We start from the raw sequence: 20,718 nt of genomic DNA, 5'->3' as shown, positions 1-20,718 counted from the left end.
TAAAAAGTTTTGGAACACTTTCTGACTTGTAAACAGATTGGATGGCAGTACATGTATTAATTTAATATCTGTACCAAATGTATGTGGAGATGGAAAGTATATGAGTTTGTAAATATGAATTGGAGAGGCATTGAATCAGAGGTGGGTTTCAGCAGGTTCTGACCAGTTCTGGAGAACCAGTAGCAGAAATTTTGAATAGTTTGGAGAACCGGTAGTAAAAATTCTGACTGGCCCTTCCCCCATCTATTCTCTGCCTCCCGAGTCCCAGCTGATCAGGAGGAAATGGGGATTTTGCAGTAACCTTTCCCTGGAGTGGGGAGGGAATGGAGATTTTACAGTAACCTTCCCTTGCCATGCCCACCAAGACATGCCACGCCCACCAAGCCACACCCACAGAACCGGTAGTAAAATTTTTTGAAACCCACCACGGATTTGAATGCGACACCTCATTATAAGATGGATGTTTCTGTAGGGAGAGAGTGTCAAAAAGTCAAATTTATGGTCCCCACCACAAGATTGAAGTTCTGCCCCCTTTTTATCGGTGTCATATGACCCACACATGTAAAAAAAGGGAGATGGGGCTTCAAATACATATAAAGTATACAAGAAATACAAATACAAATACAAGAAATATTTTGATTCCCCTTCTTTCTTTTACTATTTGCCCACTTACTTACTTTCTTTTTCTTGCCTCCTGGAGTTGTAGATGCTCCAGGTTTTCAAAAATAGTCTGGACAAGAATTTGGCCAGGATGGCATAAGGTCTCCTGCTTTGAGCAAGTGTTTAAAGATTACAGATTAACAGAGTTGGAAGGGAACTTGTAGGTCATCTAGTCCAACCCCCCGCCCAAGCAGGAGACCATATTCCTCAAAATCCTGTGCAAATCCTTTGAAAGAAATGCTTTACAACAGGAGGGAGTATATATGCAAAGATCCTCTGTTCCATTTTGGTATAAATTTCAAATGGATTAACAGATTAACAAAGTTGGAAGGGACCTTATAGGTCATCTAGTCCAACCCTCCGCCCAAGCAGACCCTACACCATTTCTGATAAATAACAGTCCATTCTCTTCTTGAAAGTCTCAAGTGATGAAGCTCTCACAACTTCTGAAGGCAACTTCTGTTCCACTGGTTGATTGTTCTCACTGTCAGAAAAATTCTCCTTATTTCTAGGTTGAATCTCTCCTTGATCAGTTTCCATCCATTATTCCTTGTCTGGCTTACAAGTGCTTTGGAAAATAGCTTGACCCTCTCCTCTCTGTGGCAGCCCTTCAAATATTGGAACACGGCTATCATGTCTCCCCTGGTCCTTCTCTTCACTAGACTAGCCATGCCCAGTTCCTGCAACTGTTCTTCATATGTTTTAGCTTCCAGTCCCCTCATCATCCTGGTTGCTCTTCTCTGCACTTTTTCTAGAGTCTCAACATCTTTATTTAAAGTGTGGTGACCAAAACTGGATGCAGTATTCTAGGTGTGGTCCTCCAAAGTCCCTTCCAGCCCTACAATTCTATGTTCTTTAGGGATGCCCCTGATGTGAAAATAGCTTCAAGCTTCAAGGGATCAAGAACAAGCTGCTTAAACACATACTCAAACATGGCTAGTTCCTTGTTCCCTTGCCCCTTTGATCAACATAGCTTCCCTTCCTGCAAGGTAGATCAAACAACTATGGCACAATTTGCATTAATTTACTTATTTTATAATTCAATAAAAGCTCCAAAGAGTTACCTGTTAATGAGGAATTGTTGAACTTAGCAGTTAGCAAGTCTTTAAAAAAAACCTCAGTTCTGAGATCAAAGCGGCACTCATAGAGTTAGTGAAAACAGCAAGGCAATCAGTTGCTTTTCTCTGGACAATATTTATTTTCAATAGGGTAACTGTTCTCCTTCAGCTTTCTCAATTCAGTAGATTGGGTCAGCTATTTGCTGAGCTGTTATGCCTTTCCCCACTTCCATAAATAAATAAATACTTGGCAGCCCTCCAAACACATCCCCATTTGGGTCACTTAAGTTTATAAACCAGTGGTTTCTTGCAAATGAGCTGTTCAACCTTTTTGTTTGCCTGGGCAACATTGAGTGAAGAGGAATTATCTTGGGTTGCATATGAAATACATAAATGGATAAATAAAAAAAAATCATAATAATGTTAAAAGTTTGCGATCTTGTAGGACCAGCTGTCCAGGGCAGGGGTGGGTTCTAAATTTTTTTACTACTGGTTCTGTGGGCGTGGCTTATTTTGTGGGTGTGGCTTGGAGGTCATGTGACTAGGTGGGCGTGGCTAGCTGGTCAGAGTCATTTCTGGAAGGTCCTCGCACTTATGACCAGTCCTCGCACTTACGACCTGACTCATTTGTTTGCTTTTAACACTGATCAGCTGTAGGACGGCCCTTTGAAGCCCCGCGGTAAGAGTTTAAACAGTTTTTTTCCCTCTAGTCATCAGCTGGGACCCAGGAGGCAGCAATAGATTGGGGGTGGGACCAAATAAAAGGTAAGAATAACGTAGGGGGGTGGGGGGGTGGGAGGGCAGGGGGGAGAACCGGTTCGGTGACGTCATATCATCACCGCTACCGGCTCGGCTGAACCGGACCGAACCGGAAGGAACCCACCACTGGTCCAGGGCCACATGCAGCCCATTTGCTGCAGGCTGGACATGTCTGGTTTATCTTATGGTATGAATCCAGGCACTGTTCTTTGTAAAGCATGAGTTACAAACCTGGCGTATTATTCAAACATCTCTTCCCTTCCTCCCCATGTTTATTCATAGCTTGTATTTTATCGTAATTTTAATGTGATTTTATATATTTATGGTTTCAGTTTAATGTTGCAAGCCACCCAGAGTCTGCTTGGGATGAGATGGGTGGCAAACAAATTTAATATATGCTGATGATAAATAATAGCCAATTGGTTTACTTCAGGGGTGAAATGCTCCCGGTTCGGACTGGATCGCCCGATCTGGTAGCGATGGTGGCGGGTGGTTCGGAGAACCGGTAGCAAACATCCCTGCCCCTCCCCATGCCCAGCTGAGCCGTGTGATCATCAGAGGCTTTTTTTTTAAAAAAAGCATTTTTTCTACAACCTCTTCAGCCGAAGAGGGTGTAGAAAAAATGTTTTTAAAAGCCTCTGACGATCCCAGGTCAGTTGCCTGATCGCCAGAGGCTTTTAAAAGCATTTTTTTACAACCTCTTCGGCTGAAAAAATTGCTTTTAAAATTAAAAAAAAAGCCTCTGATGATCCTGCAGCTCAGCTGGGATATCAGAGGCTTTTAAAAGCATTTTTTCTACAACCTAGAGGTTGTAGAAAAAATGTTTTTAAAAGAAAAAAAAAAGTTGGCCACGCCCAGCCAGTCACATTACACCCGCCCCACGAAGCCACGCCCACAGAACTGGTAGTAACAAATTTTACACTTCACCACTGGTTTATTTAACAAGCCATGATTAAATAAAGCATGACTTGATATATGAATTTAATCATGGGAGCACTGAGCAACACATTTTAAGAAAGATTCACATAAAATGGAATATGTTCAGAGAAAGACAGCCGATATAGGCAAAGGACCTCCAAAATTGTACCAAAGGTGCTTTTTCAAAAGGCAACTGGAATATATCACTTCCTTGAGGAAGACATTTCACTTCTCATCCAAGAAGCTTCTTCGGTTCTAAATGACTGAAGGAATTTAGAAGTGAAGAAGCTTCTTGGATGAGAAGCAAAACGTCTTCCTCAAGGGGAAAAAACATCCAATTGCCTTTTGAAAAAGCACCTTTGAGACAGCCATGACCTGGATGACTGAGCATCTCCCTAGGCATTTGGAAATTGTAGTTGACAGCATAGGACATGCTAACTTTGTGTTTGGGCTTAATGCCATAATCTTGGGAGACAAAGAAGAGAAACAGAGCAGTAGTGAAATCTGAACCGATTTACTACTGGTTTGGTAGCTGTGCATGCGCGCTGCACGCTAAACATGCATTATGCATGTGCATGCACAGTGCGTACCATGCACCAAATGCGAGGTGCACGCATGCGCAGTGCACACCAAAAGGAGGCATGGGGTAAGTAGAGCAGCACATGGGGAGGTGTGTGATCAGCTGTGGCACACAATCTTCAGAGCCTTTTTTTTTTACTTTTAAAAGCTTTTTTTTTACAACCTAATAGGTTGTTAAAAATGCTTTTAAAAGTAAAAAAAAGGCTCTGACGATCGCGCGGCACAGCTGTGATTGTCGGAGCCTTTTTTTTTTTTACCTTTTAAAAGCATTTTTTACTACTGGTTCCAGAGAACCGGTAGTAAAAAAAATGCTAAGAAGTTTTTTAAAAAGTTCTGATGATCATGTGTCGCTCAGCTGATCGTCGGATTTTTTTTTTTTTTACATTTTTTACTATGGTTCAGCAAATCAGTAGCCTTTTTTACTCAGGAGCCTTGGTAGTACAGTGGTTTAATGCACCCTGTAATTAACACAGCTGCCTGCAATTACTGCAAGTTCAATTCTCACCAGGCTCAAGGTTGACTCAGCCTTCCATCCTTTCTGAGGTAGGTTAAATGAGGTCCCAGTTTGTGGGGGCAATAAGCTGACTTTGTATAAATATACAAAAAAGTATGAAGGCTATTGCTTAACGCATTGTAAGCCGCCCTGAGTCTCCGGAGAAGGGCGGCATATAAATCAAATAATAATAATAAAAAAATACTACCGGTTCGGTGAACTGGACCTAACTAGTAGCATTTCACCCCTGAAACAGAGTAATTCATGAATTCTAGAGATGCAGGGCTGGCCCTTCGCAAAGCCCAGAGAGAATCCTCTTGGCAGCCTTGCGGGTCTTCTAAAATAATAGGGCTCATGCTATTGTGAACAACATATGAAAAAGAGCAATATGTTTCTAACCAGTGAAGTTGGGTTCCTTGCTTTGCTACTAATCAGATTAGAATTTGGTGATTGCTTCGCATTTGATCGAAACGGTACCATCTCATAAAAACTGGGAGGGTAGTAATATAATGGAGTGCCTATAACTGCAAGGCTTAGTCTGATTCCCTTTCATCTTTTTGCACTTAACTTTTAGAGCTGAGAACAAAGGTTATCTACTCCCCAGAGCAAACAAATTGACAGGATAGGAAGAAAGTAGACTAGTTCAGCTGTGATCCTTCTTTTTAATATTTCCACATTTATTTTAATTTCAGCTTCTACCCCCAGAGATTTTTTTTTCCCCTTCTTCTTCTCTTATCTCAGAGCTGCATCATGCAAGTTATAAAATTCCAGCTGTACATTATGATTTCTATTCTTTCTTAGGCTTGCTGTCTTGGGGCATCCTTGGGACAAAACCTTGATGAAAAATAAATCATGAACATTGATCGGGTTTAAACTTACTTGCTTTTATTCCCCTCCTAGATTTGTGATTCTTCTGTCTACTTCTGAATCAAGAATTATAAGAGAGGTTGTCGGTATTTAAAATTAAAATCCATGTGAAAATTCAAATGGAATCTTTTTCTATATTTCCAATAGAAATATATATATTTCCAATACATACATACATACATACATACATACATACATACATACATACATACAATACTTATATTTACTATATAAGTTCAAGGTTGACTGAGCCTTCCATTCTTCCAAGGTGGGTCAAATGAGGACCCAGATTGTTGGGGGCAATATGCTATTTAGTATACTGTCTTTGGTATAAGCCGCCCAGAGTCCTCGGAGAGTGGGTGGCATAGAAATATGACTAATAATAATAATAATAATAATAATAATAATAATAATAATAATAATATAATAATAATAATAATAATAATAATAGCAGCAATCTTTTTATTTGCAGCCTTAAGAACACAGTTCACTTTGCTTTGCGCCTCCTAATTTTCTGCAGAGAAAAAAACAAACCCAGTGCAAGCTGTTTGTTTATTGCCTATCAATAAACAGGAGCGTGATTTGATTGTCTGTGATTTCTCTTCTTCGTCTTCTCTTGTCTTACTGCAGTTAACAGCTTTAATTACATTTCTAGAAAATTTGCTTCTGACTCTGACTTATGCTGACTCTGTAAACCGCTTAGAGAGAGCTGTAAAGCAGTATATAAGTGTACGTGTTATTGCTATATAAGAGCCATGATGGCAAAGTGGTTAGAATGTGGTTTTGCAGGCTGACTCTGCTCACTGCCAGCAGTTTGATCCTGACCGGCTCACGGTTGAATCAGCCTTCCATCTTTCTGAGGTGGGTAATATGAGGACCCAGATTTTAGGGGGCAATATGCTGACTCTGTAAACCAGTTAGAGAGGGCTGTAAAGCACTATGAAGCTAAGGTGACCAGACGTCCCGCTTTTGGCGGGACAGTCCCGCTTTTGAGCAATTTGTCCCGCGTCCCGCGACGTTTCAAAAAAGTCCCGATTTTTCTTGAGCCCCAGCTGATGGCTAGAAGAAAAAAAAAACTGTTTAAACTCTTGCCCGGGGCTTCAAAGGGCCGCCCTACAGGCAATCAGTGTAAAGCAGTTTTTTTTTCCCCTAGCTAAGCTTCAGAAACGAAACCGAAACCAGGGTCTTTGGTGCAGCGTGACAAAATGAGGCAGAGAGAGATTTATTTTTATTTTTATTTTTCCTCCCCAAAAAAGGTAGGTGAAAAACTGCAAACAATGGGAAATTTAGGAGGAGAGTTCAAGATTTTAAAACACAAAGGAAAAAAAGCTGTATTTAACTAGGGAATTGTAATAATTGAGATACTATTAATTGTATATTGTGTTGAAAGCAGAAATGGTTAAATTGTGGTTCGGAGGAATATATGGGAGAAATTATTTGGTTTATTATTATTGGTAAATATAATTAATTGATTTGTAAGAAATTGGATTGCATGGAAATAATTGGAATATTCATGTTCATATTGATTAATATACAAAAAAGATAGTTTTATAACTAATTGATTTATATTAAAATGTTGAATTTGTATTAAACAACTGTATTACATAATTACATAATTAAACAATGTGAGGATGGATATAAAAATAGATGACAATGGGAAGGGGTATAATATAGAATAGAAGGGAAAAATTGAATTTGATTAAGATTAGAGATGAGGATGAAGGGTAATGTTGGTTTTTTTAAAAAATAGATGAGGAATAAATATGGCAAAAAGGAAATATAGAAATTGTAAATTTAATTGAAATGACTAAACGCTGTTTAAATTTGTGAACCAGCCAAATATTCTGTTCAAAGAAAATACATTGTATGTTTGTATGTGTGTTTCTAATTATTGCTATTTATTCATATTTGTTCTCTTTTATTCTTTAAAGTTTAACAATTCATTCTTTATCTTAATATCTTTATATTTACTTGGGGTTGGCTTTCTTCCCTTTCATCTTTTTTATTGTACAGCAATCTTTCTCCTCAAACCTACCACCTCTCTCTTTTCTTTCCTTCTTACTTTCTCTTCCCCCCACCCTCTTTTTCTCCTCCCTACTTCCTCTTTCTTTCTCCTTCTCCTCCTCTCTTCCTCCCTCTCTTACCCTCACTCCTACTCTAATTTCCATTCCTTCATCCCTCTCTATTGCTGTAATCCTTTAATGCATATGGACTACTCAGAGGGCTGAAAAAGTTATTTTTGACTGGTCCTCACACTTTTGACCAGTCCTCGAACTTATGACTGTCCTCACATTTTACATTTTTGCCCTATCTTGTCATCATGGTGAAGAGAAGCAGTTGTGAAATGAGTGACATGGTTGTTAAGAATGCTGCATGGGCATAAATGTGAGGATGGTCATAAGTGTGAGGACCAGTCAAAAGTGCGAGGACCTGTCAGAAATGACTTTTTTCAGCTCTCTGGTTAGTCCTTTTGTGCATATGGACTACTCAGAGGGCTGAAAAAGTTATTTTTGACTGGTCCTCACACTTTTGACCAGTCCTCGAACTTACGACTGTCCTCACATTTTACATTTTTGCCCTATCTTGTCACCTTGTTGAAGAGAAGCAGTTGTGAAATGAGTGATATGGTTGTTAAGAATGCTGCACGGGCATAAATGTGAGGATGGTCATAAGTGTGAGGACCAGGCAAAAGTGTGAGGACCTGTCAGAAATGACTTTTCAGCCCTCTGAGTAGTCCCTATACACATAGCCATGGCCACCTGGTCACATGACCAGGTAGCCACGCCCACCCAGTCACATGGCCTCCAAGCCACGCCCACACAATAAGCCACGCCCACAATGGTGTCCTTCTTACCAATGTTAAAATCTGTTCACCTTACCCTATAGACATAGCCATGGCCACCCGGTCACATGACCAGCTAGCCACGCCCACCCAGTCACATGACCAGCTAGCCACGCCCACAAAATAAGCCACGCCCACAATGTCCCTCTTTACCAATGTTAAAATCTGGTCACCTTATATGAAGCGGTATATAAGTCTAAGTGCCTATTCCTTCTCATTCCTATGTGTCTGCCTCAAACTCGGGTCCTGTACTAAAGGCCTGGGAGTTTGAGTGTTCTGTGCAGGATCTTAGCTATTCCTAGCACTGCACTGTTCTGGATAGAGAACTTATATTGGTCATTTCTGAGATCTGTTAGAGCCCCTCTTCTGGGTTAGGAGTCACAGCCCCAAGTGTTCCTCCCTACTATTATTGGGATCACCTTGGCTTTTACTTTCCACTTTCTCTCTAGTTCGTCCTTCAGGGCCTAATACTTCTCCAGCTTCTCATACTCCTTCTCACCAATGTTACTGTCTGGATCTGGAAGTCTCACAGGATCTTAGCCCCTGTTATTTTCTATGAATTTCTGTGGAATCTCTTATCTGAACTTGGGATGGTCTAGGCCAGGGGCCTCCAGCCTTGTCAACTTTTAAGACTTGTGGACTTCAAGTCTTACTGGCTGGGGAATTCTGGGAGTTGAAGTCCTCAAGTCTTAAGGTTGCCAAGGTTGGAGATCTCTGGTCTAGCCCCTACCCAGTGCAGCAGGAGTGGGTTCTAATTTTTTTTACTACCAGTTCTGTGGGCGTGGCTTATTTTGTGGGTGTGGCTTGATGGTCATGTGACAATTCTTTAGGATTTAGCAGAGGTACTGGTCTACTAGGCTTTTAACTGCTTGCAGAGCTGTACTGGTCTACTCATTTATTTTTGCAGGCACTGGTCTACTCATGTATTTTTGCAGGCATCAGTCTACTCATGTATTTTTGCAGGCACTGGTCTACTCATTTGTTTTCTTTTAACACTGATCAGCTGTAGGGCGGCCCTTTGAAGCCCCGCAGCAAGAGTTTAAACAGTTTTTTTCCTTATAGCCCATCAGCTGGGACTCAGGAGGCAGCAATAGATTGGGGGTGGGGCCAAATAAAAGGTAAAAGAATAACGTAGGGGGGTGTGGGGAGCAGGGGGGGCAGAACCGGTTCGGTTACATCATATCGTCACCGCTACCGACTCGGCAGAACCGGGCCGAACCGGGAGGAATCCATCACTGCAGTGCAGATATTCCTGCACACAATGTCAACTATTTGGCTGTTCATGTTGTTTGTGCCCACATCTTACACCCTGTCCCTATGTGTTGAGCTGTTTCTGAAGCCTCTTTGCATAATCCAGACCTTGGGCCTGTCGGGTGTGGGTTTCCTTGAAGACTACTTGGAAACTTCAGCTATTCTGGAAGTAGTTAGGTCTAATGACAATCTTAATTTCCTAATGGAGAAGTGCCCCAGTGCACTGCCTGTTTATTGAGGTCAAGGTTGTTATAATACCTAAAGCCAGGGGAGCATAACTCCCAAACAGACACCCCTTTACCTTATTCTCTCAAGTTTTGATCGTACATGCCATCTTTACTTATATTGTGACTCCGACCCCCAAGCCTGTCCTAACAGAGGGAGAGGACTCGGAAGGTGAAGGAGAGGATTTGGCAAGGCCTCCCTCTCCAGGACTCTCCTCTCTGGCAATGCCTCAGGTTTCCTCCGAAGGCCAAGAAGAGATATGCCAGGAGCAAGGCACTTTGGAGCAGCCGCAGATAGAGAGCGAGGGGGGTGAATTTTGGCTGGATCCCAGACAGTGTCGGAAGGATAAGCGTGCGCAGCAGAGAAAGAGGCGTGGGCGGGCCAGAGATTGAGCTGAATCACTGGACCACATCCCACAAGGGATAAAAGGGGATGTGTCGGCTATTCAGGCCTTGTGATGGACAAATTGAAAAGCTCGGAAGTCATATCGTGTTTCTAGAACCCTGTTAGAATCTCTTTTTGGATTTCTTCAGACTGGACTTTGACAATTCTTTGCTTTGAGGAATTAATTTGGTATATCGGACTGAAAAGAAAAAACTTCCCTTAGTGAGTAAAATCTCTTGGAAGGCAGTTCATGGTTCGCTGCCAAGACTGCTATCTTAAAGGAATTCCTGACTGTTTGATTCATTAACTCCTGACTGTCTGTTTGTGTGTGTGCATGCTACGGGGACAGAACAACTTAATCTGAGTTTAAAATATGGATTAGAATTGCACATGCTACATTAGATTTGGCATTTAGGAACAGCAGCCAGAGATCAAGGTCTCCAGTAATCTACAAACTGAGGTAGAACATGGATTTTCAACCCCTTTCCTGTGATATCCCTCTTTTCCTCTTCTTTCTCTGTTGTGACCTAGGTTTACTGAGTCATTACAATACACAATTAGTCCCAAACAAACCCATTTTATTGTAACAGCTGACAATTACGTTAATTTCCAGCTGAGTCCCAATTAGTTGCAAAACAAGTCCTTCGGAAGAAGTCCTTCGGGATAATCACCAACCTTTATCTTCTTTGACACCCTGCCAAAGGCCTTACTTGGCAAAACCCCACGAAGTTCAGAAACAAACAAGAGATGCTGACTGGAAACAGAGTTAACAACGTTGCTTTCCTGCGAAAGGCCCAAGTGCCTTTGTTTCTCTTTTAAGCCTTATGGGAGGGGCCAATCATCTCCTGGCCTTACTCCCAAGTTGTCCCTTTTGCTTTAGCTGCTCTTGCCTTTTGGCAGCTCTGCACATGCGTGCACTAGGAACAGACTCTTCCTGTTCCTCTGCCTCTCTGTTGTCTGACTCTGGGGGTTCCGGAGTCTGCACATCACTCCCAGATGGCCCTGGCCCCATCTCTGCCTCCGACACAGAGCCCTCGTCCGGGCCTTCCCTAGATTCCAGGACTAGCCCATGTTTCTCCCCAGCCTCCTCACTGTCCGACTCTGCTGCCAGCTCCACAGGCTGCTGGCGGACACACACACACACACACATACACACACTCCCTCACTCCTTCCCTCCCTCCCTCCCTGTCTCTCTCTCTCTCTCTTTCTCCCCATAACAGCACAATTTCCTAGTTCCAGTGCTCATCAGTTCACCAGACTATTTCCTAACTTCTCATTTCCTCAACTGTCTCTTCAAGAGCTAGGTGACAGTCGTGCTAGTCTTGGGAATAACCACAATAAATCCCAATGCATTTGAAAAGAGCAAATTCTATCTGCCTTCCCCTGGCTTTACCCTCTACTCACTGAAAGAGATTGTCATTTCCAAAGAAGACATTTTGAGTAAACGGTAAAGTCACCTGGTCATGTACTTTCCTTTTGCCAGCAATCTTACAATTGGCTGCTGAGATACCTTTGTGGGCTCATTATAGAACATTCTTGGCATTTTTCATTGTAAGCTCGAATACTCACATGTCTTTGATACAGAATTTCATTTCTTGGCATCTGAGTTCTTGTCACGAAGTAGAATGAGATACTAATATGGAGTAAAAGAGTTTTCAGAAAATAAAAAGAAAATGTTTTTTTTTTTAAGTCACCCAGTAATGTTTCATTGTCAGTGGTATATTGGCAGAAGAAGGAAATTGAACCCCGTTCTCTTTTGAAATGATTTATTAATATCTCCTTTGAACAGGTAGGAATTGATTACAAAAATTCTTTGATCTCCTACTCTCGCATTCCTCTTCACCTTTGTGAAATCTAGTACCCTGCAAATAAATTAGCTCTTATAATTCTACAGCTGTTGTATCATGTTGTTTGGGGAATAATGGGAGTTGAACTCCCATCACATCAACCAGGATACAAGCCTGGAAAGTTAACAGACTTAACAGTAACAGAGTTGAAAGGGACCTTAGAGGTCATCTAGTCCAACCCCCTGTACTAGGGATTCGAACCGCCAAACTGGTGACCTTTCTGATTGACAAGCTCAGTGTCTTAGCCACTGAGCCACCTAGTAATATCAAGTTAATATCATTATTGGTTATTTTTGTTCAGCTTTCTGTATTCTTCTTCTTTGAAAAATGACATTGCTTCGTTTAACTTCGATAACTGTTTAACATTATCAAAGATATACACTATATATACACTTAAGTTATGCTCTATCTATCTATCTATCTATCTATCTATCTATCTATCTATCTATCTATCTAAAGTGTTTTTCTATCGAGGCACCTGGTCTGCCCCAGCATGTGGGAGGGAGCATATTGTGAAATATAAATTTTATATATATACAGTATAGTGCTTGATCTGCTTCTAATATCTTGTTTTTGATTCTGATCTTGTTATTTTAAAGTTGTGAGCTTTGATATGGTTGTTTTAATATTGAATTGCTGACGACCAAGGATGTATATTTTTAAATAAACATATGTTTCTCTTTCTTGGCTTACATATTTCATAAAAGTCCTTTGGTTGATGGTTATTTACCTCATCCCAGTTTTGGGCCTGATGCTTTAACCCAGGGTGGGGAACAATGACCCTTTTAAAACTAGTGGACTTCAACTCCCAGAATTCCTGAGCCAGCCATGCTCAGTCATAAAGGGGCCATCGTTCTCTACCTTTAACTACTTTAACTGCTTTAACTACTACCCCAAACTGCTTCTTTAGCTATCAATAAGGGTAAAATAAATATAACAATCTATAGGTCTGATAATTTTGCAACCCAAAGTACTCAATATTAGTTATACATGCATATTCTATTAGATAATTCCTCCTTGTATTGATACAACTGTAAAAACCATATTATTCAGACATTACGCATGGCTGCTTCAGAAACACAATTGCATTTTCCATGTCAAAAAACAAGCCGTGAATGCTATCCTGAAAATTAAAAATCTAATCTGGCTTTCTTGCAGCTATGAATATTCAGAATAATGAATATTGTTCCCTTGTTGAAAGCTGACGAACAGGATAGATTCCCTCCACCTCCCGTCTTTTTTGATGATAGAAAAACTCATTAGAAATGTGATGTTATTAGCAGTTTCCCTTGAATTGCAAATTTCTATCATACTATAACTAGTATTATGATAATGATGAAATTAAATTAAATTAGCATATCACATACTATACAGGAAAAGTGTTAATACATTATAGTAATACAAGGCAACAGATAATTGCCAGCTTAATAAGAATTTGTCCTCTGAAAAGATCATTTGGCTTACATCTTCTTCCTTCAGGCTTGGAAAACTGTAGCTCATACTGGTTTATTTTGTAAAGCCAATCACAGGTTAAGTAAAAGACCATCTATCATAATACTATGGATTTGGATGGTATATTTTTATTTATTTACTTATTTATTTATATCTTGCCTTTATTATTTTTATAAATAACTCAAGGTGGTGAACATACCTAATATCCTGTCCTTCTCCTATTTTTACCTACAACAACCCTATAAGTTGGGTTGGGCCAAGAGAGAGAGATTGGTCCAAAATCACCCAGCCAGCTTTCGTATCTAAGGTGGGACTAGAACTCACAGTCTCTTGCTGATTGGTCCAAAGTCACCCAACCAGCTTTAATGTCTAAGGTAGGACTAGAACTAATGTTCTCCTGTTTTCCCAAAGATACCCAGCCAGTTTTCGTGCCTAAAGTGGTATCATAACTCATCTTCTCCTGGTGTTTGACCCAAAGTTACCTAGCTAGCTTTTTTGTCTAAGGCAGGACTGGAACTCATAGCCTCCTGGATATTAGACCAATACCTTATCCAACCAAGTTTGATCTACTGACTAGGTTTTGTCTGATAGCTGAGGATTTGTCACAGATAAATAATTGCATATCAGCTTTCTGATAACAGCTTTCATTCCCGCCTTGATTTCTGATCTCTCTTTCTCTTTGTTCTTGCAGTTCCTCCGTGGTTTATCACTCACCCTTCAAATCTCTATGCCTATGAAAGTATGGACATCGAGTTTGAATGTGCTGTCTCCGGAAAACCAGCCCCTACAGTACAATGGATCAAGAATGGAGAAGTTGTCATTCCTAGTGATTATTTTCAGATAGTGGTAATTATCAGTGCTTGTTATTACACCTTGTGAAACCAGTTCAACAGCTTCAACCTCAATTGTAAAATGATTCTGGAAAAAATTGTGTTTTTTTTTTAATGGTAATATAGCAAGGTGGGCTTTCAAAGTTAGCACTTAGCTAATAATGTAATAAAGTACATAGATTAAATGATTGCTTTGAAAGTAAGGATTGTGAGGAAAAAGGTGAAAGCCATTTCCCCCATGACCTTCTGTAATTTTCCCCCCACTCTTGCTCTTTTCTAATAGGGTTTTTTTTCCCCTATATGGGTGATTTTAATTAGTCGTCATCTATTGGGAGTGATGATATCATAACACTATGCAATAGTTTAGCTAGATTTGTAGACCAAATCAGATCTATAAGAAGGTATACTTTCCAATGCAGGTTAAGTGAGTGATCTTGACCCAGTCAAGAACATTTGTAGTATTCCTTGCAAAAATACCCTTCCAATTATACTCTTCCAATTCTGACATATGTTTAAAGTAATAAAGCACCCATATCTTATTTGTACAAAGCCCTATTCAAAATGTGCTTTATTCAGTGACTTCTCCTCAACCATGGCCTGCTACACTCAGTATCATTGACTTAAACTTGAACTCACCAGACAGTTTACAGAGCGATAACCCTTATATCAGTGTTTTTCAGCCTCAGCAATCTTAAGATGTTCAACATCCAGAAATCCAGAAAGGATTGTGGGGAATGGAAGATATAAATATAATAAATGGATATAAATTCTTCCATTCCCCACTATTCTGACAGAGCTGAAGAAGCTTCTTGGATGATACTTCAAAAAAAAAAACAAAGTTCAGTTGCCTCCTGAAAAAGCACCTTTGGGACCACATATCTTAAACTTGTTGAGGTATGGATGGAAACTATTTAAGGAGAAAACCCCTAGAATTAAGAAATTTCCTAACAATAAGACCAATTAACCACTGGAATGGCTTATCTCCAGAAATTGTGGGTGTGCCATCATTAGAGGTTTTTAAGAAGAGATTGGACAACCACATTTTTGAAATGGTATGGAGTCTTCTCCTTGTGCAGGGGATTTCACTAGGAACCTCCAAGGTCCCTTCCAACTCTGTTATTCTGAGAAACACTGCCATATATAAAGGAAGCACAGACCATCATGCCAAGCAGGCTCATTCTGATTTTGCTTCCTTCTTTAGTTATATGTTTAAAAAAATGTGTGTCTTTTGTACATGTACTTTTTAACAAACCAAAAGGAACTTCTTCCCAATAAAAACATAAATAATACATTTATTCTTCAAATAAATACATTTGAAGAAAATTTCCTGTCAGGAGAAAAAAGAAAAATGGAATTCCCCATTTTCAATCTCCCACAGGCCCAATAATTTCAAAATGGTGTAGTAGTATTTTTCATGTTTAAATCTGAAACAAGGGCAGAAGGGACTCCTTGAGGCCAGGAGGTTTCAGAAAACCTCCAGAAAACAGAGAAAAGTTGTCAAAGAAGTTATGCAGCACTACAGTATAAATTTGTTGCCTGGCCTAACAGGGAATACTGTAAGAACATGATCACTATAGAAAGATCTAATAAAAAAATGTTGGGCATATGCATATGCATATTCACAGAAAAATGGGCTTGAGATCAAATTGTGATGAGTATGTGCAGTTCAAGTTAAACTGTTGGGTCCTTGGTGCTCTCTGAGCCTTTTTTCTTCAAAAAAACAATCAAGCTGAGAGATCACCAAGAACCCCACAGATCAAATTATTTGATGTGTGGGGTCCTTGATGCTCTTTGAGAATGGCTGTTTTTTTTGCAGATATTTCATTGCCCAATTAGGTAATATCATCAGTGACTGCAACTGTGCCGCTGAGGAAAAGGCCCATTGTTATATGAAAATTGAGACTTTATCAAACAACATATACACACATATCTCAGAAAGGAAGCACACTGATACAGAACTTCTGTAATATTTTTAACAGAACTGCTAAATCAAAAGTTAATATTCTGTATTGTACATGGATACCTGTGTGACGACTCTGCTCTCACAAATGTGGCATGTTATTTTTTATTTCAGAAGAAGTTTACTGACCGCACAATACTTTTCCCCATTTTTAACAACTTGGTTGTAAGAGATGTAACACATCTCATACATAAGGCCATTAGTCTGCTGATACAAGACTCTGCTGTCAATAAATGGACAATGATGATCTAAATCAAACACCTTTTATTTATAAATGGCTTGGAATCATTTCTCCTTATTTTCAGAAAAGATTACCTATTATTGTTTATAAGAAAGACAATCAGATAATGCAAGTTTGCTTGCCTGGGATTTTATTTTGCAGTTCTAAGCAGAATTGCTTCTACTTTTTTTGTGTGTTCTCACTCAGAAATCTAAGTTTTACAGCAGAGGGTGCCAGCTTAGAATTTTGTAGCTGTAGAACAGACTGACCTTCAAATTATTTTTCTTACTCGGAAGAAATATTTAAAAAACAAGAAGAAAACAATGAACCTACTGACAATGCAAATACACTTCATATGCAAGATAGTGGAAATGTTTTTTAATATCCATTTTAAGTGCTAGATAAGAAATGTAAGATACTTTATGCTTTGCAGCATTATCGTTCTTTTAACAGCATAGTCTTGACTTTATAGCAGCGTAAACAAATAAGAGTAGCACATTTGTTTAAAAAATATACATTTTATTAAAGTTCTAGGATAGCGATGAGGGGAGATACATATGAATAGATACCCTGTTTTCCCCAATATAAGACATCCCCTGATAATAAGTCCAGTCGGGCTTTTGAGCACATGGCAATAAGGCTGAGCGCTTATTTCAGGATTCAAAAAAATATAAGACAGGGTCTTATTTTCGGGGAAACACGGTATCTATATATTTGTCTCATTCAATGTTTTCTCAATGAAGTTAACATTTAGGCTTTGTAATAACTATTTTCTTCTATAATTAGGAATCTCACATGCTGAAAATGTTAAGACGCAATGTATTAGTAATGTTTAAATTTATTTATTTTTATTTATTTTGTTATTGTCTTCTTCTAGGTTCTCTTCTTTTTTACAAACATCCTAGGCTAAGCTATAGTTTAGAAATACCTGTTATGAAAAAGCATAAAATTGAGAATAAAACAGCACTATAAAACAACACCTGCTGTTTTTTTTTAAAAAAAAAGGCAAATGCAGAAAACAAAAGATATAAATATCAACATTGTCATCTTTACCATTTTTCTCAGGTTCTCAGCAGGATTCAGTATGAATCATCTTTATCTCCCTGAGGAGAAAATTTGAGAGCCTTGCTCAAATCAACATTATTTCAGAAAATAAGGATATGTGACAGCTCACTTTTTCATATAATTTTATTAAAACTTACAATTAAAAAGTAAAAATTAATACAAACTACAATTTTTTTAAAAAAATAGAGGGTGTAGAAAAGGAAAAACAGCGAAAAATACAAATGACTTCATCCTGATAAGTACAAACAACGTTAGTCACTGATCTCTTAAAATACAACAGATGCACTCTGCTCATCATAACTCATCTCTCAATTTTAAACAAAATTTTGAAGCTCATTATTCATTTCTAGTCATGTGACAGCTACCTCAGTATATTGGAAAGTCCACTTAGGGGGAAATGAATTGTCCATCCCATTTCTGTACTTTCTGGGAAATTCAAGTACAATATATGGTTGAAGAAATTAGGTTTGTCTAGCACAGTGATGGTGAACCTTTTTGGTACTGAGTGCCGAAAAGGTCACACGGAAACATTGCGCGCACATGCACACACTCGCTGGGGCTGCACTCAGGAAAAGCCGAACTTCTGGGCTCTAGTGCGCATGCGCGCCTGACAATCAGCTGGCTGGCACACATGTGCAGGCCGATTTTTGGCACTGCCGTGTGCGTGAAGGGATCGCATTCCAGAAAAGCCAAACTTCTGGGTTCTGGCACACATGCGCACCTGACAACCAGCTGGCCGGTGTGCATGCACACAGCGATTTATGGCACTGCCATGAGTGCAAAAGACAGTTAATCTTTGTGTGCTCATGCGTGCCAGAAATCCAGAAGACAAACAGGCAAGGCTGCGCGTGCCAGGCGACATGGCTTCACGTGCCACTTTGGGCACTCATGCCATAGGTTCGTCATCATGGGTCTAACATATCAAAGAGAAGAATTGAGGGGACATGATAACTATCTTCCAATACTTGAGGAGAAGTCACAGAGTAGAGGGAATTGACTTATTCACCAAAGCACTAGAAGGCAGGACAAGAAACAATGGGTGGAAGTTCAACAGAGGGAAATTCAACCTGGAACTAAGGAGAAATTTTCTGACAGAACAATTAATCAATGGACTAGCCTGTCTCTTGGAGTGATTGGTGTTCCATCACTGGAGGTTTTCAAAAAATAGACTGGATAACCATTTGTCTGGGATGGTAGAGGGTCTCCTGCCTTGAACTATCACTATTTTCAACCTTCCCAGCCACTTTCTGACAAGCAAACTCAATGGGGAAAGCTGGATTCATTTAACAACTAAGTCATATGACAGTGAGATGTGTGGCATATGAATTTATTTATTTATTTATTTATATTTATTTATTTTATTAGTCATATTTCTATGCCGCCCACTCTCCGAGGACTCTGATCGGCTTACACCAAAGACAGTATGCTAAATAGCATATTGCCCCCTAACAATCTGGGTCCTCATTTTACCCACCTCGGAAGGATGGAAGGCTGAGTCAGCCTTGAGCCGGTGAGATTTGATCCACTGATCTGCTGAACTAGCAGTCAGCTGAAGTAGCTGCAGTACTGCACCCTAACCACTGCGCCACCTCGGATCATCCTTTGATAAATAAACAGAAATAAACAAACAAACAAACAAATAAATGACTACCGGATTAATTTAATAACTGCCGTGATTCACACAAAAAGTTTGTAAAATCAGATGTGATTCACTTAACCACCTTGCTTAGCAACAAAAATTCTACTCCCAATTGTGGTTCTAAGTCGACGACTATCTATACAGGTAGTCCTTGACTTACAAAAGTTCATTTAGTGACCGTTCGAAGTTACAATGACACTGAAAAAAGTGACTTATGACCGTTTTTCACATGACTGCTGCAGCATCCTCGTGGTCATGTGATCAAAATTCAGACGCTTGTCAACGGACTCATATTTGTGACGGTTGCAGTGTCCTGGGGTCATGTGATCCGCTTTTGTGACCTTCTGACAAAGTCAATCGGGAAGCCAGATTCACTTAACAACTGTGTTATTAACTGAACAACTGCAGTGACCGCTCTTAACAATTGTGGCAAGAAAGGTAAAGAAAATGGGGCAAAACTCATTGAACAAATTACTCACTTAGCAACATATATTTTGGGCTCAATTGTGGTCAGAAGTCGAGGACTACCTGTACTCAAAACAAGTTGTTCCCAATGTGATCCCTTCCTTGAATTCACAGCTCCAAGATAACTCCTTTGGCTTGTGTCTCTCTCTTTAGGGAGGCAGCAATCTGCGGATTCTGGGCTTAGTAAAATCAGATGAAGGCTTCTACCAGTGTGTAGCTGAAAACGAAGCTGGGAATGCACAAACCAGTGCACAGCTAATCATCCCCGAACCTGGTAAGCTGCAAAAGAATGTTCAGAATTTCCCGTTTCAATTTGTATGATTAACAGAGCTTTGAAATATGCAACTTTCTCCTATGTATGGCAGCATCCTTACTCATATGCTGGTTGGTTGCAATGACAGTGGTGGGTAATCACTCATGACATGCCTCAGCAGTTTCTACTTCAGGAAGAAGCCATTAGAATTGCCCTTAGAGGGAAGTGAGAAACCTCTGAGTTCATCAGAGCTATGGAGTATGTTAGATGGATGCATATCTCCCTTGGGCAGAAATACCATCTGGGTGGATAGAAACACATCCATGTCTAAGTGGTGCTTTTACTTCTGCTGATTCCTGAGATGAACTTTTCAGGAGCTTTATGTCAGCCTCGAACAACCAGACCCATACGCGGAGAGTTCAAGCTAACTATTTTTTTATTATAAAGGAGACCCTGCGGATTTTTGTCTGCTAGTTGTTGCTGACTATAGGGGACTATTCTCATCTCCATTTCAAGGCCATCGAGCCTTGAATGCCTTTAGACATTTCCATGGTCATGTGGCCAACGTGATGTCATGGAGCGTTGTTACCTTCCCATTGAAGTGGTACCTATTTATCTACTTGCATTTGCATGCTTTTGAACTGCTGGGTTGGCAGAAGCTGAGGCAAGTCACGGGAGCTCGACCCATTACGTGGAGCTCAGGTCTCGAACCTGGACTGCTGTCTTTCCAGCCGACAAGCCCAGAGTCTTAACTACTGAGCCAATGGGCTGTCCCAACTACTTTATTATGTTCTGCCAAAAATACAGAATTCATCCAAGGACTGGCAGCCTTTTCTTGAGAACCAACAGATATAAGGCTTCAAATGTTGGTCCTAACCCTTTGGCAATTGTGCAGTGACTCCATGCTCATTCTGCACTTGATTCCTTCTCCTTGCCAGGTTGGGTGCTTCC

At 40.0% G+C, this 20,718-nt stretch overlaps 1 protein-coding gene across 1 annotated transcript in view; it reads left to right on the top strand.

Moving 5' to 3' along the window:
- DCC (DCC netrin 1 receptor) overlaps positions 1–20,718 on the top strand; it is a 764,852-nt gene that overhangs the window by 328,918 nt on the left and 415,216 nt on the right. The window contains exons 6-7 of the mRNA XM_070934567.1: positions 14,027–14,181; positions 19,668–19,788. Coding sequence (XP_070790668.1) covers positions 14,027–14,181; positions 19,668–19,788 — 276 coding nt within the window. The remainder of the gene's footprint in view (positions 1–14,026; positions 14,182–19,667; positions 19,789–20,718) is intronic.

This window comes from Pituophis catenifer, unplaced genomic scaffold (genome assembly GCF_029215685.1).
Source record: "Pituophis catenifer annectens isolate HBS135680 unplaced genomic scaffold, rPitCat1.0.hap2 SCAF_2, whole genome shotgun sequence".
NCBI lineage: Eukaryota > Metazoa > Chordata > Lepidosauria > Squamata > Colubridae > Pituophis > Pituophis catenifer.
Note: the sequence above shows the minus strand (reverse complement) of the source record. Positions and strands in the feature narration are given on the sequence as shown.